This window comes from Electrophorus electricus, chromosome 18 (assembly GCF_041902795.1).
Source record: "Electrophorus electricus isolate QZ-2024a chromosome 18, ASM4190279v1, whole genome shotgun sequence".
NCBI lineage: Eukaryota > Metazoa > Chordata > Actinopteri > Gymnotiformes > Gymnotidae > Electrophorus > Electrophorus electricus.
The window spans coordinates 10410001-10437060 of record NC_137514.1 but is presented as its reverse complement, the minus strand read 5'-3'; the positions used below and the strand labels follow the sequence as shown (position 1 = coordinate 10437060).

The following is a 27060-nucleotide window of genomic DNA, read 5'->3' as shown; positions in this document are numbered from 1 at the left end:
TAGTGGCAGCGGTAGCTCCGTGGTTATAGTGGCAGCGGTAGCTCCGTGGTTAAAGTGGCAGCGGTAGCTCTGTGGTTAAAGTGGCAGCGGTAGCTCCGTGGTTAAAGTGCTCAACTTGTATTCGGAAGGTTGCCGGTTCGAGTTTCATCGCTGCCAGGTTACCACTGTTGGGCCTCTGAGCAAGGCCCTTAACCCTCAAGTTGTATTAAGTCATAATTGTAAGATGCTTTGGATAAAAGCATCAGCTAAATGCCAGAAATGTAGATGTAAATTGGTGCCCACATGCTGGTGTAACTACACACTGCTTCTAATTATATGTTTTAAAGCTACCCTCAGTGTGATTTAATTGTTTTGATTCAGAATACCATGTAGATTTTTTACAGATTACAGATTTTACAGATTTATTTAGATTACACATAGTGGTTTAAGTAAATATATAGGGGCAGGGATCAATGAACATAAAATATACTCACGGATATTTTTGAAAACTTTATTAAATATGAAAAGTTTGTTCCAAATTCCCGATAAAGTTATTCCTGATAAAGAATGACCTTGTAGTGTCTACCTGACATGGAAACTGACACCATGCTCAACAGAATATCCTTCTCAAAGTCATCCTGAACCACACAAATGCTTTCTTCCATTCGACCCACAACCTTTGAATTGTTTTTGTTTTTTTTCACAGTCATTATCTGACTCATTTTTATTGTTAGCACAGCTACTGCCTATTAAACCATATTTTAGTAATCTAGCCATCACAGCAGGCTACAAAAAAGCTTGGAATAGCTAACATCACATGATGGAAATGTTAATGTTACAGTTGCTGAATTCTGACAAAATTGGAGTTTATGTGATTTGTAATAAAAGGCTATGGATCTTGTGCAGGAATGTAGTGAAAGGATTTATTTTGTTATTAAGATTGTATATTTGTGAATGTGTAGAAATTAAACTGGTCTGGTGAGTTCTTAAAATGGGAAGAGTGAGATGAGGAAGCCTTGTGCACCAGGCAATAGGAAATGTTCACCCCTGTATAGGAGTGATATTGTTTGCTATTTGCTTTTTCCTGTGCCAGACTTTGAGACAGTTGGTTGTAAGGGATTTGACTTTTCATTACAGCTCTTTTAAAAAAACCTTTTTTATACAATAGACCCATTTTATTAATTTGTGAACAGTGTCATTAACTAATTATATTATTTAAAACCCAGGTTGCGGATGTGTGTGAGAGACAAAGAGTACAGAAACGTGTGTACATGACTCACGAGGAAGTCGATACATTTGTATATGTGTATTCTTATGCAGGAGAGGCAGAGGATGTGTGTGTGTGTGTGTGTGTGTGTGTGTGTGTGTGTGTGTGTGTGTGTGTGCTTGTTGTAGGCTGTAGTAATTTGTAATGTTCAGATGCTAAGCAACAGTATCTGTTGCTTTGAAAGATGAAGTATATTCATTCAGTCTGTGTATGTGTGTGTCTTTGGAAGATGAAGTGTTTTCAGCTCCCAAGTTATTACAACCTATTTCACTCTGACTGAAGCTCATCTGTCTGTGTCCCTGCAAAGGACCGTGTGTGTGTGTGTGTGTGTTTGTGTACATGCGTGCGCTCACCTATACCTGGGCATGCCGAGCCATCGTCCCTCCAGGAGCACATCATGCCTCTTTTTATCTCCCTCTTACTGTATGTGCAGTTCTTAACAGAATCAAACAGAAAGCCAATATAGAACATGTTTAGTTCTATATTGCATTTGTTTCCGTATTACTTCTACAGCAGTACAGTAACACACGCACCCTTACAGTATGTAGGCTGTTTCTGCTCGGCTTTTGTCACGTGCAGTCAACAGTTACCCTCTCCATCTGCTCACCAGTGCAGACGTCTCACGTGCCCCACCGTTTGCATTATGCAGATGCATGGGGCCAGGACGAGGTCCGCACGGCACCGCCACCACGCCGCGTGGGTGCACGCGGCGGAGCTGCCGTTGCCATAGCAATTTGTGCGGCCACATACTTACGAGCGCTAAAGGAAGTGTCAGGGAGTCACTCCAGCCCAGTGGATATTTTTAACATGGGGAGCATGCACCTGCTGTGGACGCTCCAGGCTCTCGCCGTTGCATGCCGTGATAAAAGCTACTTACTTTTGCCCCACCCTAAATGCTTCTTCTCTGGGTTTTATAAGACAGCTTTATGGACACACAGGGTGATGAATTTGGGCTTTTATGGAGGCTATGCAGGCAAACTATAATTTTAGACAAGAAGCCACTTCAGTTTTTTCTGGGAAATCAGTGCAGTCTTTTGGCTAGTTGGTTTTATGCTCCTGCCAGTGTTTACAGTCATCTCAGCTGCATATGGCCTGAGTTTGACGATGTGGAACTTTAGAATGGAATGGAATTTGATTGGTCACAGTCAACTCTAATACATTATGACATCAGTTATCTTTACTCCCTATCTAAGAAATAGCTTATGTCAGACCTGGACAATGTACTTAGGAAGTTTGGGCCAGTATGATATTAACCATCAAATCCAAGAACAGACCTATGGCATGTTGCTACAACACACTAATTCATAACAATTGACAATATAAAACTATCCAGACCTATTTCAGTACCTTTCATGGTTCTCACTTTGCCCAGACCTCGATCCATACCTTTTCAGTGCATCTGTAAACTACAGAATGATTGACGACCACTTGAGGTCATGGCTGAAATGGACAGCAGGGAGTCATCATTATGTTACTACAGGTATGAATGGGGGATTTGGCCTTCTATTATTCATACTCCATTTGCTCTTACACACATCAAATTAATGGCAAATCTGTGGACCGTAAAAATTGTTTGCATATTAGCACGCTAACCATCCAAACAGAGAGATGTCATTAGCATTTCAGTCAGTAACGCCTCCAAATTACTACCAAGTCTTGGATTTTAATGCAGAAAATAAACGAGTAGTAATATGATCATACATATGGAATAAAAGATTAAGTAGCTGAAATTTGGCCATTGGGAGGGAGGCTTAGAGAGAGAGGGAGGAAGAGAGAGAGAAATAGAGAGAAAGAGAGAAATTGAGAGAGAGAGAGAGAGAGAGAGAGAGAGAGAGAGAGAGAGAGAGAGAGAGAGAGAGAGAGAGAGAGAGAGAGAGAGAGAGACAGGAAGCGTATTCTTTTTGCTCTTTGCCAAAGCCTAGTTAGAGAGCCAAGAGAAGCGTAACTGCGACCTCTATACGAGATGCAGGAAGTCTCATTAAATTCAGCAGGAGTGTCTCCTCTTGGTCTGCTGCAGAGCAAATAGGGCCGAGGCTTCACCTGCTCCAAGACATGGAGTGCAGAGTCAGGTGGGAAGTTTTCAAAACTCCATCTCTCACCATAATTGCGGCAGTTACCAGTCCTCGGTGTAAACACGGTCAAACCCCACAATAACAACAATGACCTTCATGAAGGTCGTCCGCATCAACACCATCATCTCAGCCATCACTTACCTCCCTGCCTTGCTGTCACCATCTACTTTATTGTCATTTTCTGTAGTCTTCATCATCACCATCTTCCGTTTTATTTTCATCATCGCCTTCCTTGCAACTTTGTTACCAGTTCCAAACCCCACTGTTCCCGCTGTTCCGAACCCCGCTGTTCCGAACCCCGCTGTTCCGAACCCTGCTGTTCCGAACCCCACTTCACTGTTGAGAGTGAGTCATAACTCTGTTATGCTTTGTGTTTTATGCATGATTTATGCATGGCTATTAGAGCCAGATGCATGAACATAGCATTATCTCTTTAGTCTCATCTATACTCTTATCAAAAGTGTGTTTCCAAAGTGTGTGTGTGTGTGTGTGTGTGTGTGTGTGTGTGTGTGTGTGTGTGTGTTTGAGTGTATCAATGTGTGAATGTACCTGTACCTTATATCTTAGATGCATGCACAACAGAGAGGCACAGTTACATGGGTGGGACGATGGAGGCCGGTGTGGTTAATGTCAATGTGGTTAATGTACTGCAGATTACATGGAGCACTTTAGCAGAAGCATCTGTAGTGACAGAGTTAGAAAGGAACTCTGAACCCAGAAGAGACTCCAGGTGGATATGGTAACCTGGAAGAACAAAGGAAAAAAGATAAGACCAAATAGTAAAATGCAGATTAAAGACAAAGCGAAGGAGTGGATCATGAATGATGGAAGGAGAGACCATGGTGGGAAGAGGGAAAGACAGACAGGTGTGAGAAAGGTGTCTGCAGGTAGGGAGAGGCTTGGCATAGTGGACAAAGATAATGGAAGAGACACTTTCAACAATTAATGAGCATTTCATCTCATTTTTTGTGAGAGGCGAACCGAGTGGGGGAGGGATCAGAGAGGAGAGGAGCTGGCAACGAGCCTCAGGCCTCATATCCCTCTGAGCAACCTTCAGGCACAAACACTCGAAAAACGTGGCGAAGGAAGAGAGAAAAAGAGGTCGTTGTGACACAGAAAATGACTTAGGTCACCCACAGCGAGCGTGGATACGCTAGCCTGCTTTGTTAAGATAAAATAAGGAAATAAGGTGGACCTATTAAACCTTATTAAGACCCACGATCCTGTGCCAAACAGCATGACTGCCTGCATATCAATTTCAGGGTGGTGACAGTCCCATAACCCCCCACCACGCAGAGCCCTCAAATCTCTGTTCACTCTCAACTCATCCTGTCCGCTGCATCTGCATCAAAGACGAGGTTGAAAGGTGTCCTGCTTTTTATTTTCGACCCATTATGCTGTCTCGTCAAAGTCCGTTATGACAGGCATCATCCGCACAGATTGGTCTTTACCTTCCCGGACATAGATCAGAGGCATTTGCAGCTTGCACAGTCCATTAGTGTATTTTTCTCTCTAGAACTTGGGAATGATGAGTGGTTGGGTAAAGGAGGCAGGGCAAGCTCAGAGCTGCCCCCCACTTCTATGGCAGTGTTTACCTTGGCGATGCTGCTGTGGGCAGGCGGATGTTACCTTGGCAATGCTGCTGTGGGCAGGCGGATGTTATCTTGGCGATGCTGCTGTGCAATGTGGTTGTGTGCAGGCGCACAGATGTGCCGCAGATATGCGTGCGGGGCTATGCAAAAAGAAGGCTGTCCAGACATTGCTTGGAGAATCAGAAAGAGAGCGAGAGACAGGAAAATATACATGAATTATCTCCACTGGATGGAAATAGCTACATGTTTCAATCAATGTTTCAATCATGGGCTTCCTTCAAAAATAGATTTCAAAGAAAAGGGCGGGAGGGGGTGATATAATGGAATTAGGGTCATTGTCGTTAATTAAACTTCTGCAAGTGACGTGTAATTAATTTGGAGTGCATTTGATTAGAGTTTGATGGGAGTTACGGGGGGGAAAAAGTACGCTAGCAGAGTAGAGGGCAAAAGAGCAAAGTAACAAGACACAGAGGAGACCAGCTGGAGAGCTGCAAGGGTTTAGTGAATAGAAGAGGCACGACAAAAAGAAAAAAGCTTTGAAAATTGGCAAAGAATGGGAAGGTGGAAATGAAAAGGACCAAATGAATTAAACAAATTTTAAAAATGATAAAAAGAACAGGGCTGGGAATTAAACGCAGCGCACAGACGTGAGAGATGGTCGAGCGGTTGCATAATATGCCGCATGCGGTGATAAGCAGCGACAACGAAGGACAAAAAGAGAGAAAAGAGAGACTAAGGATGAACAGATGGATGATCTGGGACGTGTCGTCAGATGTCTCACGTTTCAAAGGAGCAAAGATGGATCACCTTAGGCAGATGAAATCTAGTTCCTAATACAATGGTCATGTAATGTTGGTCACCCCAGGCCTGTCTTTGAGCTGACGCAGATCACTGCGTCTAACGCTACCTAACAGCTCATGCATCTTCTCAGTCTGTTTTGCGGTGTATAAAACGGCATTCTGGCTTTCCTTGTTTAGAGAAGGACTATTTGGAATTGTCCTCAAAATATACGGTTTCAATTTATATTTAGTTGAATGTTAAAAGCGGAAGTCGCCTACATTACTTTTTATTCTTTTAACATACTTTTAACATTAGTTTAGTTTTTATTCTGAAGTGATCGTTTTTCTTGAAGGAATCTTGCTGGCATTTCAAAACATGTTTTATTACTAATGCAAAACAAGAAAGATTGAAGTAAACTATTTCTAAGCTTTATTTTCCTTATTTTGTTATGTTGTGTATTCCAGGGTTCCTCACATTAATTATTTCAGGGGACTTGATTATCCATGTATTTGTAGAAGCCGTATCGTATATGTTTGTTATTTGGGGACAATTAGCTATTTCTGAAGCTTTGCGTAGCATAACTGAAAATCTCTGATTCATTGGTCTCACTATGTGCATGTTGTGACTATCGCAGCAATGTCAGATGTGTCATAGGCTGTAATATTTGCTAAAAAGAGAGACTTGACGTGTTACACAGGTGGCTAATTCTGGGGTTTTGAGACAACAGGCTTTTAACTGTTCTTTTAATGGTGTGCCCATTATAGCCTAAGCAGCGTGGCCCTAATTGAGGTTAAACCAGAAACGCTGGTCAGTTCATCTGCAGAATACAACCTTTCCTGCCCACATTTCCCCTAATCCTTTGATGACTGAGCTTGTGAGAAGCAAGCGTATTATCTCTCTCTCCTTCTCTCTCTTTCTCAGGCTCTCTGGCTCTTTCTCCTGATCTTTTTTCTGTCTCACGGGTAGCTCTGAGTCATCTAGTAACTAGATTCCTGTCATATCCAGCATTCTGTCCTAACTCTACTACAATTCCATTCGGCAGGGCTGTACTATACAGTGTATGGATATTGCAAATTATTATGTGATGAAATAAATTTTTGTAAAATGGGTTCCATCTGTGATGGGCCTCTCTATATAGTATCTGTGATCCTAAAGTTTAGTTCTATGTTTTTTGGTTCTATGCCGATCCTGTGTTTATATATATATATATATATATATATATATATATATATATATATATATATATATATATATATATATATATATATATATATATATATATATGTGTGTGTGTGTGTGTGTGTGTGTGTGTGTGTATATATATTTATAGGCATGTTTATGTGGTTCTTTTTATGTATAAATTTAAGGATTCTACTTTCCAGCTATGCATGCTGTTCTCTGTCTATGCTGGTGTTGGCTGCGTTCTTTTCTATATTCACAGCAATGGGTGCTTAAGTTGCTCCTCGCTGTTGCATGTATGGCGGTGCATGGAAAAAGCTTGGTGTCTGCTGTTGTGTGCATTATTATTCAGAGTGACGTTCTCAGGAGGGAGTTGGTGCTCAGAGTGTCCTTCTCGCTAGCAAGTTGGTGCTCAGAGTGACCTTCTCGGGGCCAAGTTTGTGCCCAGAGTGACCTTCTCGGGGGCAAGTCTCCTTGCCTTTCTGCCCCGCCTTTGGCTGTATTTCGCAGTGTTTAGGGGATTAAGGGTGCAGTTGATGTTCAGATGGCTGACTGAGGCATGGGATGGTTGCTAAATTAGTTTGTTCTTGTCGTCGCAGCTCAAAACCAAAGTAGATCACCTGATTCAGTTTTGTTAATTCAAGGATGTTACAGTTTTTAGCATTTTTGGTAGATGTGTATAGGTTTTGAATTATCTGATGTGTACTGGCTTACCTGTGTTTAGAACGAGTTCCAAGATGTAAGATTTTGTTATTTTACATCTGGTATTAAGACCTGAAGCTCTAAAATGACTTCTCCCTTCCCAGTTTACCGTTAAAGCCAAAGGAGCACAGACAGTGAAACCACAGCCTTCCAGAGAAACCATAGGCAACTCTTCTTCTTTTCCACCTTCTGCCCTAATAGAGCGCTTTTGGACCCAGAACCCCGAACTGCTGAATTGACTGTTTTCATATTCAAATCTCTCCCCAGTCTATTGTAATTCCACCCTTTGCTCATGGCCTCTCCTGAGCGGCACGTGCCCACCACCAGACACACACACTTACCTGAGGAGTGATTTAAGGGCCTCGTTATTATGTGTGATATTAGAATGACTCCACTCATACAGTGGCACTGCAGGACTTTCTAGCCACTCTCTTGCCTTGCTTGTTAAAGGGAGAAAGCCGGCAAAACAGAACTCGGTGGTGGGGGATTAATATTAAGGTTTCGATGACTATTAGCGTCCGGTGTTTTTGTCTAGGACGGGTAGGCAAAGAAGTGAGAAGAACTTGCCATTTTTGTGCAAACGCGGTAAAACAGTGAAGAAAGAATGAACAGAGGCAAGTCTGCAGATTCAGTTCTTACTTAACTGTGAAGGACACATGACAGTGGTGAACCGTGTAACAACAAGGAAAGACAGAATGTGAGCTGGGCGTGGCAGGGGGGCGGGGCCTGAAGTGTGGAGTGACAGTACGGACAGAAATCAGAGATGGGAAAGGAAATTTAAAAAATATAGAATTAGATACAGGATTGTAGAACGGAAGAAGTAACTGAGGAAAAGAGAATTTGAAGTACTTTGTACTTATGTCGGTGTGTGTGTGTGTGTGTGTGTGTGTGTGTGTGTGTGTGTGTGTGTGTGAGAGAGAGAGAGAGAGAGAGAAAGAGAGAGACAGTGTTTGTTTTCTTACACTTCCAGGACTAAAATGTCCTGACTAAGTTGGAACGCTGAGTTAACCTACATTATCAGGACCAGTAAAATAGAACTGTTAAGGTGAAGTGCATTTTACAAAAGCTACATATTTTATATCTAAAAGAACAATTTCTTTTTGTTACTGAGGTTAAGGTTAGTGTTAGGAAATTATTATTACACTTTCATCCTTGCATATGAATAATACACAGTATGCACGACCACTGTACATATGCTACATATAATAAACAGGAACACATATATGTGTGTATTTTTAACATATATTTGGACACAAGAAAGCATGGGTATGCCTGCGTGCATATGTTTATGTCATTTCACATGCACTATTAAGCAATCAGGGAACTTCTCAACTAGGAGGTGGCGCTCCCTGTCTGTCAGTTGCTTTGCACATACACAGACAGCACATAGAAGAGTAGGCTAAGGAAGGGGCTTTGAAGAGACATCTGATTGGAGAGCATAGGATTGAAAGGAGGCAGTGGAGTCTTTCAGTGGCTGTCTAGTGGAAGTTAACAAGAACTGCAAATATCTCTTATGGCAGCTTTAATCGAACACTGGGGATTTCACTGGAAGCTTGGCCCCTCCACTCTCCTCTGCCTTGTCAGTTGTTGTTATCTCATTAAAGCCAAATCAAGGTAACGGATCAGTCCATTCTGCTCTCCGGGGGGGGGGGGAGACTCAAGGGTATTGAGCTTAAAAGCTGCCTGGAATGTTGAGACCCAAGAGAGATGCAGAGTGCAGAGATAGGGAGCTAATGCAGCATCGCCTAGTGCAGTGTGACAGACGACACAACAAACACATATGGCTGATTTTGCCCACAAGCGCAGTCTGGATCGACCACTGCCCTCACGTGCACACACTTATGCATGAACACTATGTTTATGGACCAGAAAAATAACAAACAGATGATGCAATAACACATGAACAAAGAACTGTAATTTACTGGCATGTATGCTTTTTATCAACGACCACACATACGCAAACAAACACCGCTGTTCATAGCTGGCGTGCAATGTAGATAAGGGTGCAATTGCATTATGCAACATGCAAAGCCAGGCCTGCATAAATGATTTTCATGACATTTACCTCCTGTGCTCAACAAGGTCAGGAACATTTAGATTCACTAGGACGGCATTTAGATGTGTGCAATTGGTCTAACATTGTATGCAATGTCTGCACAGTCTTTACTTCTGCCATTCAGTTTTACCACATCAGATCCTCCGTAACCCCTGCTGTAACCTTCATAGCCCCCACTAAATGTCTCCATTTGAATGGTGTGTGAGTTCTAACAATTGAATAGCAAATACTGAATAATGTTGCACTAATAAGAGGTATAAGATTATGTGTGAAAATGGGATGTCTCTCATAAGCTGCCAGTTGTTGACTGGCCCCTTTGGTGTTTGTGCGTTTGTGTTCAGAGTGTTCTTTTTTGTACGTTGCAGGATGACCACTCAATGTTCTTCCAGTTTGGGCCATCGATCGAGCAGCAAGCCTCCGTCATGCTCAACATTATGGAGGAGTATGACTGGTACATCTTCTCCATTGTCACCACTTACTACCCTGGATACCAGGACTTCGTCAACAGGGTGAGAGAAAGTGTGTGTGTGTGTGTGTGTGTGTGTGTGTGTGTGTGTGTGTGTGTGTGTGTGTGTGTGTGTGTGTGTGTGTGTGTGTGTGTGTGTGTGTGTGTGTATGATTGTGTGTGTGCGCGCTCACATGTTTGTGTGCATGTGTGTGCTCGCATGTGTGTGCTTGTGCATGTGTGTGCGCAGAGAGAGATTTAGGTCCCCTGCCCATTATTTTATTCCCCCCACAAACATAGCAATGTTTTGTGTAGCTAAGTAGTTGTTCTCTTCTTAGGAAGCAGGTAAAATGCTTGTTTTTTGTGCTCATGCCTGGGATAAGGAATAATCTATGAAATACAAAGACATTTGGTATGAGATGTGTGTTTTTACCAAAGAACTGTATAGTGCGTTTGCATGCACATCGATGCATTTGTAATCAAGTTCTAGAATTGAATTTGCTGGTTTTGGTGTCAACACCTGTTTTTCTGGGCCACAAAATGGTGATTTTGCACAAGAGTCTTTGAAATCCCATCTTGATGAATGCAGAGCTGCCAGGGTGTCTCCAGGAGCACTCGTCACGGGAGGGCCAGCCTTTTGTGGCTGCTTTTCACTTCTCTGATAAGACAGTTGATGCTATTGCAGACATTTTTGTGCAGTCATGTCTGTAAAGGAGCAGAGTATAACAGTTTGTACATCTGTGCTTCTCTTATAAAGCCCTAGAAAAAAAACACTGCTGTGGGTATAGTGTCAGGAATGGTGCAGTATGGGAAATATAGTAGCCCAATGAACTGCTTTCTATAATGGCATACCACAGAGAACAGTTATATTCTCAGGGTATTGAAGTCCTATTTCTTCTTTTTATAGATGGTAGGTCATAATGACAAGTTAATAGTGTTGGTAAAGTTCTGATTTTAAAAAGCATTTTAAATCAGTGTCTCTCCTCTTGCTGAAGCACAGCTGTGTTCTGTAAAATGGAGAAAATGATTTTACATGTTGATTATTAGTACTTATTCAAAACACTTACAACGTTTATATGTTTGTAGTGTGTGGAGATGAGAGCCAGTCATTTTATGTCACAGCTCATTTCTTGGCTGAGCGTCTGAATTGAAATCATGTTTTGGAGTGACACTTGAGGATTTATTCCCAACTGGTAGTTCATAATTATAGTAATTCCAAAAAGTGCAGTCAGTTTTCTGGGTTGGGAATAGTAGTTGCATAGTGGAAAATGTAGTTGTTCAGAGTTTTGCAGTACTACATCTATGATTTAATGTGGGCTGGAATTTTGGTTTGTTCGATTGTAAGCTTAAAATCTTTTTCTCCTCTAGATACAAAACTCCACAGAGAACAGCTTTGTTTCCAGGTAGTAGAGGTCATTGCTGGGAAATGTAGTTTGGCTGTCTTTTCCCCCTACAGATCCGGAGTACAATAGAGAACAGCTTTGTAGGTTGGGAACTGGAGGAGGTGCTGCTTCTGGATATGTCAGTGGACGATGGGGACTCTAAGATTCAGAACCAGATGAAAAAGCTCCAGAGCCCTGTTATACTGCTCTACTGCACTAAAGAAGAGGCCACCACCATTTTCGAGGTGGCACATTCCGTGGGCCTCACTGGATATGGTTACACCTGGATCGTACCAGCGTTGGTAGCGGGGGATGCCGACAATGTGCCGACTGTCTTTCCTACAGGTCTGAAAGAGGGGACAATGGAGAGGGAAGTGGGATGAAGGGAAAACAGGAGGGAAGAACTGAGAGACTTTGTTACAGTATGATATGTCAAAACACAGATTAGCCTAAACAGAATTATCAGATAATATCAAAAGGTTAAATGTGGAATAATGAGATGCTGGAAGACACTGGAAAAAAAATTAGAAGGAAATGTTTGCATTTGGAATATGGTTATATTGTACCATGTTGTTGAAACAATGCAAACACATAGTACACAGCTAAAACAAACAATTAATGGAAAATCAATTTCTACAACTGAAGTAAATCTAGTGGGTGGGGAATAATCCTTTGACTTTCTCACTGTGATTGGACTCTGTCACAGGCCTGATCTCTGTGTCCTATGATGAGTGGGACTATGGGCTGGAGGCCCGCGTACGTGATGCCGTAGCCATCATTGCCATGGCGACCTCCACCATGATGCTGGACAGAGGTCCCCACACGCTGCTGAAATCAGGTTGCCATGGTGCGCCTGACAAGAAAGGCACGAAGGGAGGAAACCCCAATGAAGTGCTGAGGTGAGTCAGACTTACACACCCACGCACATGCCTACACACACACACACACACAGTCACACACACACTCGCACAGACATACAGACATACACAGAGACACACAGGCACACACTTACCTGCTCACTAGAAATATTTTTAATGAGAAATCTACATTGATTTTCACTACAGTTTCCCTTATTCTCTTTGGTCTGCTCTGGTTTTAGCCAAAACTGATATATATTATTAATTGCAATTACGGTAATAATTGCAGAAGTTCACACACACACACACACACACACACACACACACCTTTTCAAAATCACTGACGTACATTCAATTTGTCTTAGTTCAGAGAGAGGGAGAAAAAGCGAGAGACAAAGTATGTGATTTACTAAGAGCACCATTAGAGGCAACTAATATACTTGTGCTGAAAATTAAATGGCATTGGAAATCCATTTCCTGTTTTCTGGTGACCTGGGAAACCATGTTCCAGCCATAGTTCGCTGAAGAACTTAATTTGCATCACCCTCCTTAACAACTCCCCTTCCTAAAAGCAGTTGCAGGATGCTGAGAGGCAAACAGTTTCTTGCAAGGGCAGAGGAAAGAACAACGCATTTGTAGTCAGCCAGAATGTGATTTTCCTCATCGGGCGATTGATGTGCAGCGTTTGCGTTATCGGTCCTGTCGCACTGGAGGGGATGCAGAACGCAAAGAGCGACAAACGGAAGCCAAAGAAAGCAAGATGAGCACGGCACGTCGGCCAGGACTCTCTCTTTCATCCTCACCCGAGAAACATTTAGCTTTATTTGGGGGCTGCTACCCTTTTGATTACCATGATATGGTCTGTTATTAAGTACCACTGACTGTCTCGCCCCAGCACGGCAGGTCACCCAGCCGCTGAATCACAAATTGCAGAGAGTGCAAGACTAGGAGATTCATGCATTTGAATAGATTTTGTACTGGACCTCTGAATAAGGCAATCTGCTGCTCTTTCATAGCTGACAGCAGGTAGCGATGGATTTCAGTCTAAGAACAAGACATGCGACTGCGTGATTAATGTACTCATGATCAGTGTCAATGATGACGAGGTAATTTCTATAAGGCCACAGGAAGCCCCAGAACTAGCCTAATATGAATTTGTGATGGTGTGGAATGTACGGATGTCTGCAGCTTGTCCATTTAGTGATGGAATAGCAACGGTTTGCTAAGGTTCTGCTAAGACTAAAGTTTTTATTTTGTAAATGGTTTGCCTCTAGTCAGGTCATTTGTTAAAAAATAATTCACCATTCATGGCCATTTTATGCCTTTGACAAAAGCAAAATGCTTTGGCCAGGGTCCTTAGTAAAGACCTTGTAGAAATAAGCTGCTATAAATGGCATGACTCTCGTTACATGACCTGAGTAGATTTGTGAAGATCATTTAAACTGTGGCACTTAGCACTAACTTTCTTCAAAAACACTCAAAGTTCAAAAAAGGTCAAAAAGTAAAAATCTTGCAGTGATTTTGTATCACCCATTCGAATTCACTAATTAATTCCAGAAACAGGCCTGAGCTAATTAGCAAGTCTAGGCAGCTGGGCCAAGTCCTGGGGTTGAATTTTACTTTCTGAAGCTGAACTGCCCACCTCTGCTTTGAACCTCTTGGGGGGCATGAGAGCTTTTCTTCCTTTTTTCTCCATGTTCCTGATGGCGCGTTTGGATTCAAGCACTGCATTGCAATGTATAGGTGTTTTTAAAATTCTGACTACATGGGTTTTTAAAACATCTCATGTTTTGTGCAAGTACTTGTGAAAAATTAAAACATCCACAACTAGTTGCTAAAACTATTGTTAAAACTTGTTGAAAATATATTTTGGTGCATGTTTTCTCATGGTAAGATGAGACAAACATACCTCGACAAATGCAGAATCTTGATTTTCAGCATGATTTTATGTAATGCTATGGTGTTTTTTTTTTTTTTTTTTTTTTTTAAATTAGATTCAAATATTTTGAATGATTGTGGCAGCAGAAGAGTGTAATGACAAGATTTTAACAATAATGGATGACAAGAGAGAGAGATGGAGGGGGAGAGTTCCCACTTTCTCATTTGACATTCTGACAGCACGCGATGTGTCTGCTTATTATGTTGGCTTTTGTGATCTTACAAACACCCACGATTTCAATCACGGTGTGGGAAAAAAAACAACCCACCTTTCAGTCAAGCAATTTTCCTCCACTTTGTTTTTGGTACTTGACACCTGGTGCGGAGGGGGCATTGATCGCTAATTATTAATTAGCATTTGGGCTTCTTGAGCCTGGCTCCTAGCCGGGCCGTTTGAAGTGGCGGCGGGTCAGTAATAGGCTGGCGACGGAGCCGGTGTGGAGATGGACCTCCTCTCAGCCGCACTCCCTCACGTTAGCTCTCTCTCCTCTCTTCTCGGCCTTTCTAACCCATCCGTCTCCTTTACTCCACTTTCTCTGTCTTTCTTTCCCTCTGTCCTTTTATCTTTTTACTTTTCTGGGTTCTTTTGGGTTTTTTTGTCCCCACTCTCCACTTCCTCTGTTTTGCTTGGCTTTTTCTCTCACTCTTTCCTCTGGATTTACTCGTGCACCGTCTCTCAGCTTCTCTGGTTTCCTCGGGCTCTTCTCTGTTTCTCTCATCCCTCGCTTTTCTTAGTCTCCTTCTCTGTCTTTCATTTCGTACTCTCATTCCTTTGCCCTCACAAGGCTGTCATACTCTTTCTCTTTCACTCCCTCTCCCTTTCATTCTCTTTCACTCCATCTCTCTCTCTCTCTCTCTCTCTCTCTCTCTCTCTCTCTCCCTGTCTCACTGTCTGCCTCTGTGTATCTTTAAACTCACAAAAGCAGTTGCTTGTTTGAGGCTTTTCTGTCGTAGCAGGCTCTGGAGCGAGGGGACTCTGTTGTCTGGCTTGTGTGGGGAGCGTAGACAGAGGAAGCTGTACTTTTAAACACACAACAGTGTGTACATACGCTTCCCCTGCACCCCCACTCACCTCCCAGAATAAACCCTCTAAAATATCTAAAACACATGCTAAACGTGGGATTGTGTGGAGCTACATCTAATGTATGTGGCAGACGCATGTTAACAAACTCTGACGCATCATCTGATGGTGTAATTACGGTGCTCCGTGCTGCATTCAGAAAGCTCGGGAGGAAGATATTCATGTTCATAGTAGGTGACCGTGGTTTGGACATGCTGTATTAAATATTACAAGTGAAGTACTGAATGCCAAAAACCCTGTTATTGGCAATTGGTGCTTCACTCATGTATGGAATGCATTAGTCACACATAACTTTCTTGTAATAAGAAAAACAAATTAGGTCCCTGCTTAACGGCAATTCACATTGTGTTTTATGTTATATTACAGTATATCACCTAACATTGCATGATATTACATAGGTAGGAAAGTGTTCATGAGCACCTTTGTGATGCCCAAACAAATCAATTTAGTGACATGTATGTGTCTTCCAGAGCTGTTCCAGCTGTCGCTTGTCATTTTCTGACAGTACCCTTTCAGTCTGCAGTCAGTAGGACAACAAGGTGTGCCGATGGCTCCAAATGTAACAGTAATCCCGCTTTGTAAACGCTCTTCACATGAATCCTGCTGGAAGTATATAGATAAGTAACATTTAACTCAAATGTAGCACAGCCAACCAGCCCGATGTCCAGAGCTGCGCAGTTGTGCTTATTGCAACAGACACAATGTGTAACGTCTATGAGGAAGCACTGTTTCACCAAGTCACTTTATGAAGTGATGAATGTAAAAAAAAATCAGGTGGGCTTTAAAAAAACCCACTCGAGTCTGACACTAGTAACAGCCCGCGTCCACGGCAACATGGACAATGGGGCTGACTTTCTCTGATTCCGTTTTTGTCATTCTGCATGCACTCTTGTAGATCTGACGGGATTGGCATATATCTGTGGTCTTGGGAGTGGTGACAGAAGACACCAGGCTCTCGTGTGTGAACACGAGATGGGGAGGGAGAGAGAAGGATTGAATGGGGCTTAAGTGTTCTTCTGTGTGTTTGTGTGAATTTGTCTGTATGCCCCCAGCGTTTGTCTTTTTGGTGTTTGTTCTGCTCCCAACTCCTTTCTCCATCTGCCCGTTATGTCTTACCCATGCGCGCCTCTCCTTGTGTCTCCGCCTTGCTGTCCATCCCCTGTGCGGATGTATATGTGCGTGTGCGTGTGCGTTTTCGTCCGTGACCCCTCGGCTTCAGCGGCGCACCTGTCGTCATTCATGTTCACGTTGGTCTGCCTTCACGTCTGTTGCGGTTGGGCAGCGTCAGCTGGAAGACGAGTCTGGCACTGTCGGGAGCAGCCTGGCCTGCCGTCAGCCCGTGTACTGCATCACACGCGAGGTCACGTGATGCCGGGCTAGTGCGGCATACCTAAAAGCGAATAATCCACGTTTTCTACAAGAAGCTCAAAAAACATGGATCAGAAGTGGCTGTCTGTCCTTCCGTCTCTGGAGTATGCCTGCATGCTGGTGTATATATTTTTAATTACAGTGGCTTGTGATGTGTATATTAATTGTAGATTAATAAATAATTTACGGACAGTTTAGCGAGTGTCGGCTCGGTCGGTTGCCACACTGTCTCCCCAGGGAGGCCTGTGGGGCCACACACACACACACACACACACACACACACACACACACACAGACACACACAGGCCTGTGAGCACCAAAGAAGGATCTGGCACCACAGCTGTGCTGTCATATATCTCCTTTCATTGGTGCAGAAATTATACCTAAATCCTGATTAGCTGGCCAACTGCAGTGATATCACAATGCCACCTTGCAGCCAACTCATTCTAAATCTGTTCAAACTAGTGACGCAGTCTTACCGATGATGCATGGAAAACAATAGCAGAGAAAAGAAATGAACCAGTGCTGGAGGGTATTATTAGGTCTTCACCATCCCTTTACTTAAAGGAAGAAGTAATAGTATTGGGCTTCATATGTTTATGAGAAAGCACAACACACCTTCACGGGAGACTTTGAGGCTACAGGATCACTTATGCCCAACTACACAATATACCAGTTCATATAAATAATCAAATAAATACAACTGCGGTTCGCAGGTTGCAATTACACTCAAGTTCAGCGATCTTCAGTTGGCAGAATGTGTGAACGTAGGAGAACAGCCCTGCTGCCTGATACTTTCAGATTGGCACCTATGAGGAAAACGTTGATCACAGAACCAGATGATGGAGTCTATGTATACAGCAGCTAAATGTACATATAAACGTTTTAGTTAAGCTAGGAAACGTTTCCCTATCCAGCACATGAACTTAGCCATTATAAAGGAAACTGTAGGACTGAGCTCAGAGCAGTGTGAAAGGGTAATTCTACATACACCATCCTATCATGCTGCTCTATTGATCTGTCTATATTTACAGAGAAAGAGATTTATTGGGTACTTCTGAATCATGTCCCTAATTACAAGTGTAAAAGGGATGGATGAGAGACACAGAGAGAGTTGGAGAAAGGGGGACAGATGGAGGGGTGTGGGGGCAACAGTCTGGGTAAGAAAGACACACTCTCTCTCTCTCTCTCTCTCTCTCTCTCTCTCTCTCTCTCTTTGGTGAGATTATTGTTCCCATGGCAACACAGCAGATTGCTAGGAAATCACTGTGGTTGTGGGCGCCATGGTAACACATTTCATATGCCAGTGAGTCTTTCTCTCTCCCTCATTCTCTCACCCCTCTCTCAAATCATGATACATGCATATCAATCATAGCACTCGCGTGTGCACACACGTACACTGCAGTCAGCAGTCAATTGCACCTTGCCAGGGCCTTTACCTTTGTGCCATTGTTTATGTGCTTAGGTAACCCCAGCCTGTTACCCAGGTGGTGTAGAAGGCTGAAAATCACCTCTCGCTGTTATTTGAGCAATGGGGCTAAGACACTATGACTGCTACCATAAATGAGGGCTCTTGCTACACTCACATACTCTATGCTGTCTCTGTCTCTCGCTTTCTCTCTGTTTTTCGTGTCTCCCGTGTTGAATAGTTATTTCTTGCGCGATGAGTCGTTTTTCTGTGGCTGAGCGTTGTCATGGCAATGGCAGCCTACAGATTGAGAACGGGTTGTGTGTGTTTCTGTGTTTGTGTGTGTGTGGTGGGGGGATGGGAGTAAGGTAAGGAGAGGAGTTTTCACTGGCAATGGCAGAAACTTGTTGACACACATACTGCGATACCAACACACCAGTGAAAATCTGTGTCCCTGAACACTCCAGGGCACACACACACACACACACACACACACACACACACCTAGTGACGGACTGATTCGCAATCGCTGTCCAAGTGCCTCAGCACTGTACAACCACATAGAAAGGGAGGGTGATTATACCTAACTGATTCAAGCTAATGTAACTAACTCTATTTCTGGTCTTTTTGGTAATGTGCATTACCTTCTAGCTCATGTCAAGGCAGAAATAATGACGGGTTGACTGGGAGGGGGCTGTTGCAGTTTCTCCTGACTGTCCACTCTGTCATGGCCCCTGGACCTGGTGCACCATCTCTCTCTCTCTCTCTCTCTCTCTCTCTCTCTCTCTTTCTCTCCCTCTCTGTAGTGGAGACCTGTGTGTACACAGCAAAAGCACACCTGTAGACTGAAAGCAACATATGGTGCTTTACGCTTTTTACTGCTTAAATATGTTTTCTACATGACACGCTTTCAGTAATACGTTTCAGCTCCACAGCAGGGCTGACAAATGTAGAGTAATTACAACGGGATTCTAAAACCTCAGTCCTTTTCAGTTGTGTCCGGCTTATCTGAGATTTTCTGGGATTTTTAATTTTTTTTTATATTATATGCTTTCTCTCCCCAGATACCTCATGAACGTGACATTTGAGGGGCGAAATCTCTCCTTCAGTGAGGATGGATATCAGATGCACCCCAAGCTGGTTATTATTTTGCTAGATAAGGAAAGGCAGTGGGACAGAGTAAGTGTGTCTCTCACTTACTCTCCTCCCCCTGGATCTCTGATGCATCTATCCACAAAACCCCACATCCTTGGTGGCATAATCAGCCCCATCCCTGTCTGTGCCTTACCGCTTCCTGAATTCCTGCTATTCAGCCGTACTCAAATTTAGAGCACATTAATCTGATGCCAGCCTTATATTTCTCTCTCTCTCTCTCTCTCTCTCTCTCTCTCTCTCTCTCTCTCTCTCTCTCTCTCTCTCTCTCTCTCTCTCTCTCTCTCTCTCTCTCTCTCTCTCTCTCTCTCTCTTTCCTCCCTGCCCAGGTGGGCAAATGGGAGAATGGCTCCCTTACTATGAAGTATCACGTGTGGCCGCGCTTTGAGCTCTACTCGGATGCTGAGGAGAGGCAGGACGACCACCTGTCGATCGTCACTCTGGAGGAGGCTCCGTTTGTCATCGTCGAGGACGTGGACCCCCTCAGCGGCACATGCATGAGGAACACAGTGCCCTGCAGAAAGCAGCTCAAAGCCCAGTGAGAGGCTCATCCACCTACTTCACTAATACACGCACACTCTCCACATGTTACACGGAGCCCAGCGAGAGGCTCATCGACCTACTTCACTAATGCTTGCACACTCTCCACGTGTTACATAGAGTCACATTCAGACAGTTAAAAAGGTGTCACTTTTTGTCAGACCTTTTTTTTACTGCTTATACTAGATTAAAACGGTGTGGTTTTAATGTAATTTACACTTTGTCTAAGCTTTAATATGTTTTTTTTAAAGTAATTTGAGTCATCTGGCAGATGTGAATGCAGTTGTATGTGTGTCAGTTGCATGTGTACCAGTTACAGAAAGTCGAATTGTTACTGCATCAGTTAGAGCTGGTCAACATGGCAAAAACATATCAGGATTCTCAAAAGGCAGGGTATATATGACATTTAACTGACGTAATGGAAAATAAATGAGCAAAAAATGACAGTAAAACAGTAGTTTTCAGTTTTAAAAAGAATATTAAAATAATAAATACTATAAAGAATAATCAATACTATAAATAAATAAATACTATAACAAAAAACTATAAATTCAAATATATTGAAATATTAACTATGGATAATTAAATGTTTAAACTAACACTGGCACAATGGCACAGTATCATTATGCTTCAGTAGCCAGCAATTTGTTACTATGCATTTTGTAACTACGCAGTTTTTGTGATTTTGTGAACACCAGTGATTGTTAACAAACTCTCTAAAATTGGTCTAAATCTCTCCTTATTTATGAAACACAGCTGCTCTGTTTTATTCAGCTCCTGATAATATCCACAAAATGTTTGAAAAGCATATCACAGCCTAATTTCTCACGACGTCATATCGTTATTTCACTCGTCCCCGGTGTCGAGGGGAAGTGCGTCAAAAATCATGATGGAATCGTGCCACAGGAGACAAGAAACTGCCTCAGGGAGGAGGAACGGTGGTTGCATCTAAAGCTCGCTAACAGGCGTAGAGAGGCACATAAAAGACATAATTATACCCTGCTACTCCACATGGTGATGTTTATGATAAAAGGATGCCATCTGGAAACAACTTAGATCCTAATGTACCCTGGTGTAATGAGCACAGAATCTGGACCTTGGAGAAGTAGAAGAAAATAGCGTGGTCAAAGTGTTTATGCTTCTTGGTCTTATCATTGTATAACTGTACTGTGTTTTCTATCTAGTAGGACTGATTCTGTATATGTGTCGCTTAACTGAAGCATTGCATAGAACTGATATCTTATGACATAGCTAAATATAGACTTTAAGTTTTTTTGTGTATTGGCAGGTTTGGAGAATAAGCCCTTAGTTTAACTACAGATCTCTGCAGCATGGTGGCAGCAAAGCTAATTCTGGAAAACATGCAGAATAGTGAAGCTGTTTTTACAGTGAAGTACAAGTCTTTGACAATTTTCAGCATATCAGCTTAAAAGTGTTTGAGAGTCCATGAAAACCTTGAGCTTGTGCTCCACAAACAGGGGTTGCTCATGTTAATGAAGTCAGTGCTATAGGTCGAGGTCAGGCCAATCACTGGTCATCCCATTATGATCTTAGACTTTGTGAAGACATGGTTCATGATTGGCTCAGGAGGAAAGCCTCCAGTGTTGCATCATAATGCACCTACTGCTAAGAACATCATTACCTCTTCCCTCACATCATTAGTAAACACGGTTTCAATTTTGTTACCCAATTATCTTCAATATTCCTGTTCGTGTCATGCATGAATATAAACCTGAAAGTATGGACATCACATGATTGTGTACCATTTGTCATTTTTCCCTTCCAAATCTTTATCAGTCGCTCATTCAGTAACACCTGGTGTAGCTTCAGAGTACAAGATATTTCTGCAGCGTAGCTTGTAGCTTAGCTAACCATATTTCCCCAGGGGCTCGTTTTAATGTTGCGAAGCAATATGTTTTTTACTGACATGCAGTAAAAAGCATGATTAGGTTTCCCTAACACTATTCAGTGATTAATGTGACGGGCCTGCCTTAAGCAGTCTTGTCCACAAAGGGCTGAAGTGGCGACAGGTTTGTGTAGCAGGAGTTGCTTGACAGACCAGCTGATTTAACAAGTTGTAAAAAAACAAAAAACAAAAACAAAAAACAACAACAACAACAACAAAAAAACACTTGTTTGGAATGGAAATGTACAGCAAATGTTAAAAAAATGGTTAAAATAATATTTAACTTTTTAAAGTCAAAGGGTTCATCAATACGTGATGGTAACATATTGTAATCGCAATATGCATGGAGATAATTGCAATATGGTATTTCTGTCAATCCTGTTCAGCCGGGTGGCATTGTGCAGGGTTAGAACAGATAGCCGTAGCCACTGTAAGCCATGTAGGACCCAGTTTAAAAAATATTTTGCTGTATAGCTTAAGACATAAGCATCTAATATGCATTTCTCGCTGATAAGTATAGGTATATGTTTGAATGTATTATTCACCAAATTTTGTTAGTTTTGTGTTGATGCTATTTTCATAATTGCCAGTGAGAGCTGACTGGGAAATAAAGCAAAAATAATTAGTTTCTAATTAAGTAATATACTTAGCTGTCAGGTGATGCTGCTACTAAATACAGCAAATTAAAAGGGTGATTTATTGCTATTTAGTCCAAATGTTCAGGTGGTCTAACAACTAATCAGTCAAGAATGGTACAACTAGCCCCAGCACAGAAAGAGATATACAAATATTTATTCTCACTGAAGGCTTCATAAGCTTAACCTGTGAAAACATCCACAGCGCAGTGTGTCAGCCACCTATATAAACACTCACAGGAAACACCCCAGTTTCCCCGAAGGGGCGTGTTTATTTTTGAGTGCATATAGTGAGCTACATAATCCACAGACACAGGCTATATCCGGAACTGTCTGCTATGCTGTGTTCATCAGAGTATTTACAGCACACTAATCTCTGAAGTACAAGCAAATGCAACTATATGGTTAAATATAGTACATATGTTTATATAATATAGAGTATGGTTAAATACTATTTAAATGCATTTAAAGGCTATGACGCATTCATATGACATTGGGTAAGCTAGCCAATGCATAACTTGACTATCATTAAAATATGAACTAGCCAAACTGGCATGTTTTAATTTACTTTATACATATGTAGAGAAAATGGAAATAAGAACCTATTCATAAATCACACATGCAGCCATCCAGTTTCTTTTAAGTGTACTACATTATGACCATTTTGCAGTGTGAACATACTAATCATTCAGTCATACTAAAAAATGTAAAGCATGGAAATACATTATTTCAGACATGGCCACAGTCACTGAAAAAGAGCCGTGGGGTTTGTTATGCAGTCCTTGACAATTTTGCACTATTCACAAAAACAGTACTTGATTTCTGCCATTGCTTGAACACAATGAAAATAAAAACACACAAATTTCTAGGAGAAGGGAGGACTACAGCTGATTTACATGTTCTGCTCCCATCTTAATGTTACACTGCAGCCATAATGGCCTCATTTAGAAATTAGTCATCTGTCTTCTCTAGATATCACAAAAAGTTGTCCAACTTTGGGAGTACTCAAAGCCTACTGATAGCCCAACGTTAATGACTCAAATGCCATTTTCCACTGTTCGATAAGGCTGCCCTAATAAATAGTTTATGAATGCTTAAAATGAGTTCAAATTAGTTAATGGTTTTTAGTTAGGTCATAATCACTGTAAAAATAAATAATAAGCATCTGTAACACATAGAAACAAAAAAAGACCCATTAACCAATAGCGTAAGTTTTGTCTGTTTGTATGTTACTCTGTGCCAGATTATTATTTCTGACTGTTGGTGGTTAGATTTACTCACTGGTCACTATGAAGGCTGACAAAGTAATTAACCAGTAAATGACCAGCATGGACTGAAGTTTAATAGTGGGCCTACTATTTGACAAGCAACAGGTTACTCTTGCCCATTAATAAACTAAATTAATGACCATTAATAAGATAATTTTAACCCATTCATAAACTCTTTATAAGCATAATCTCCATGTAAAGTGGTAGCCATTTGTCCTCCTGTTTTCACTGAAGATCTGTAGTGCTGTGTTCTGGCTGAATGAAAAGCTGATGTGTATTGCAGGATCGGTGAACTATCACTTTAATGGAGATTGGGTTCTTTTGCGTTCCTTTAACTTAAAACTGAGTTATCAGCGAATGTAATTTTAAATCTTTTTTGCATGTCAGCAACAATCAGTTGTCATTTTCATTATCATTGCTAAATACAGACATTAATCTTTTTTCTTAGCCTTTTTCAGTGAGATTATTCATTGTTGCTATCCTGGCTATCATTGACTAGAATAGGCACAACGGATAAGAACAGTTGAATATTATTGACAATACTGTATATGTTAATATTTTGTAATTTATTGATACATTTGCTTGTTTTTGCTCCTTTAACTATGCGGATTAATTCTCAAGTTGGGGGTAAAAAAAAAAAAACATATATATATATATATATATATATGTGTGTGTGTGTGTGTGTGATGTTTAACCAGAGGTTTTCTGGGATATAGGTAACCCAGCAGTTAGTTATGAACCATAGACCTAAAAGGCATCTGGTCCCATATAAAATAGATGAAATGTTTTACCCACGACTGTGACCTTAAGCAAGGCACTTAACCCCAGCTTGACCCAGTTAAGTGATCTCGTTATTGGTTAATGCAAAAGCCACTCTGAGCACAACTCTCAGCTCAGTGTCCCAACTACGATTATTCTGTGAGTCGCTGTTATCTTTAAAGTAATTTGATTGAATAACTTGTCTCATTGCTCATGGTTAACAGCCCAAAGGAAACTGGCATGTCCTGAACGTTTGACTCTTTCCTGTTGTCTTCTACATGTATGCCTTTTTTCCTTCTTCTCTCAGAAACCAAACTGGAGATTCTGGGATTTATATCAAGCGCTGCTGTAAGGGCTTCTGTATAGACATCCTCAAGAAGATCGCCAAGTCGGTCAAGTTCACCTATGACCTCTACCTGGTGACCAACGGGAAGCATGGCAAAAAGATCAATGGAACGTGGAACGGCATGGTTGGCGAGGTGGGCGGCGGCTTACAGAAGAGTCTGAACTAACAGTTGTATAGCCTTCCCGTATCATAGAGGGTCTGAATAAACCATTCTAGAGCCTTCCCATATGACAGTCTGAATAAACTGTTCTAGAGCCTTAACATATGATAGAGAGTCTGAATAAACTGTTCTAGGGCATTCCCATATCATTGAGTCTGAATAAACTGTTCTAGAGCCTTAACATATGATAAAGAGTCTAAATAAACTGTTCTAGAGCCTTCCCATATCATTGAGAGAGGGGTTCACTGTGGATAAATGGGTATTCCGTCTGGTCGGTTTCCTGTACATTGCAACTGGATGGGAGACTTATGTGACACACCCTGACTGGAAAGGGGTTTTAAGGGAATACAGCTGTTTCGTTTTAAAATGTGATTTTATATTGACTTTGCTCCATGTTCCTCCCATGCTGCTGAAACTATTTGCTCACTCCTCCTTTCCCTGTGATGTGCTCATATGGTTATTGAAGGACCTGATAAAGCTGATTAAAAAACTGCAGTCTGTTTGCTGCGTAAGCACATTTTGCCTTACACCTATTGGACTCTTCAGTCCCCTTGCAGTAAGACTGCCATTATCAAGCACCCATCGTTACCCAGCGCACTCTGCAATTCCTTCAGGTAATACCAGAGCGGCTCAGGCATGCCACTTCAGTATTCACACTGAGATAGCTGTCAGCACACTTTATTTGAGATGAGGTGAGCAGCATGTTTTGCACAGCTCCATCTAAGGGCAAATTATGCAGTGCACTGGTGTACAGACATGTACTGCTGCCAATCACATTTGTGAAGGCCTGAAGAGCTCATGATTTAAGTTGGTACTTAAGTGTAGTAGTGGATACTCTTTTATTTAAAATGGTCCTTATGTGCAGTAGTGGATACTGTTTTATTTAAGAAGGTACTTAATTGCAGTAGTGGATACTCTTTTATTTAAAATGGTACATAAGTGCAGTAGTAGATACTCTTTTATTTAAGATGGTACTTTTCTATCTTGAACAAAAGAACATGAAGGCAGTGATTTTTGGCTTGGTATTGTCACAGTATTTCTGAGAAGGTGAGGTGAAAAGTGCTGAGAGAGAGAGAGAGAGAGAGAGAGAGAGAGAGAGAGAGAGAGAGCACATGTTATTAGGGCCTTACAAAGAATCTGTTAGATCAGTCAGCATGAGGAAAACAGGCAGACAGGGTCAGCACAAGCTGATACATAATTACATACACATAACCAGGCAGCCAACTGAAAAGCTGAACAATGGGAATTAAGCTTGAACTAGTGGAACTACTGAAAAGGACAAAACATTCACATTCCATCCACAAGACCCAAAGCAAACAAGAGAGTCCTGCTGAGACCATAATCAAAAAGCAGCTGCAAGTGATGATAAGCAGCTAGTCTTAGGGCAGAGCCAGAGCTGATGTGGACCAATCAGAACCGAGGGAGCTGTGCAGTATTTCATAGGGTGTAGTTTCCGTGACATCAAGGAGATGCCCATTTCAATTCATAGATTAGATTTCATAGATAAAAAATAGTAGCCATTGCCGAGGCATACACTAATCAACAGTTTAAATGAATGTGGCACGTTTGCTGCATTCCTTTTCATTCAGAGTCAGATTAATTATCATCACATCTGTGCCAGTGTTTGGCACAGGCTGCTGTTTGTTTCTGAGTACTTGCTGCTGAATATGCCTACATGATGGCTAAAGACATCATAATACCTTATTACTAGTGCCCACAACAGACACACTCACACAGGAGTGTGAGTCGGGGGGTGGGGTTACGGAGAGGACGGAGTGTGGCTATTTCCAGGTACAGCAGGTCTCTGGAGTAACCCGACTTGTTTTTGTTCTCTTCCTGTCTCCTTTGTCCTTTTGTGTTTTGGATGTGATGCTGGAACTCATTTCTCATTCTGGTCTTTTCAGTCTCTCCTTTCTCCCTTTTCTCTGCAGTTTCGTTCATCAGTGCAGTCACGTGTCATAATCGTGTTGGTCCTCTGTAACATTTCTGTAACTCGTTACGTCTTTCTTTCCCTCTCTCTCTCTCCCTCAATGCGCACCCTCTTGCTCTCTCCCTCCTTCTGTCTCCTCTCTCTCATACTGTAGGTGGTGTTCAAGAATGCCCATATGGCGGTGGGCTCTCTGACCATCAATGAGGAAAGGTCAGAGGTCATTGACTTCTCTGTGCCCTTCATAGAAACGGGTATCAG

General features: G+C 42.0%; 1 protein-coding gene across 3 annotated transcripts in view; it reads left to right on the top strand.

The window, feature by feature from the left end:
* grin2bb (glutamate receptor, ionotropic, N-methyl D-aspartate 2B, genome duplicate b) overlaps nt 1–27060 on the top strand; it is an 81115-nt gene that overhangs the window by 36316 nt on the left and 17739 nt on the right. For all 3 annotated transcript variants that reach the window (XM_081701289.1, XM_035535037.2, XM_081701288.1), the window contains 7 exons: nt 9993–10136; nt 11529–11799; nt 12161–12353; nt 19171–19285; nt 19588–19796; nt 24674–24845; nt 26957–27060. The exon at nt 26957–27060 is cut by the window's right edge and continues 50 nt beyond it. In XM_081701289.1, the coding sequence (XP_081557415.1) occupies nt 9993–10136; nt 11529–11799; nt 12161–12353; nt 19171–19285; nt 19588–19796; nt 24674–24845; nt 26957–27060 (1208 nt within the window). The remainder of the gene's footprint in view (nt 1–9992; nt 10137–11528; nt 11800–12160; nt 12354–19170; nt 19286–19587; nt 19797–24673; nt 24846–26956) is intronic.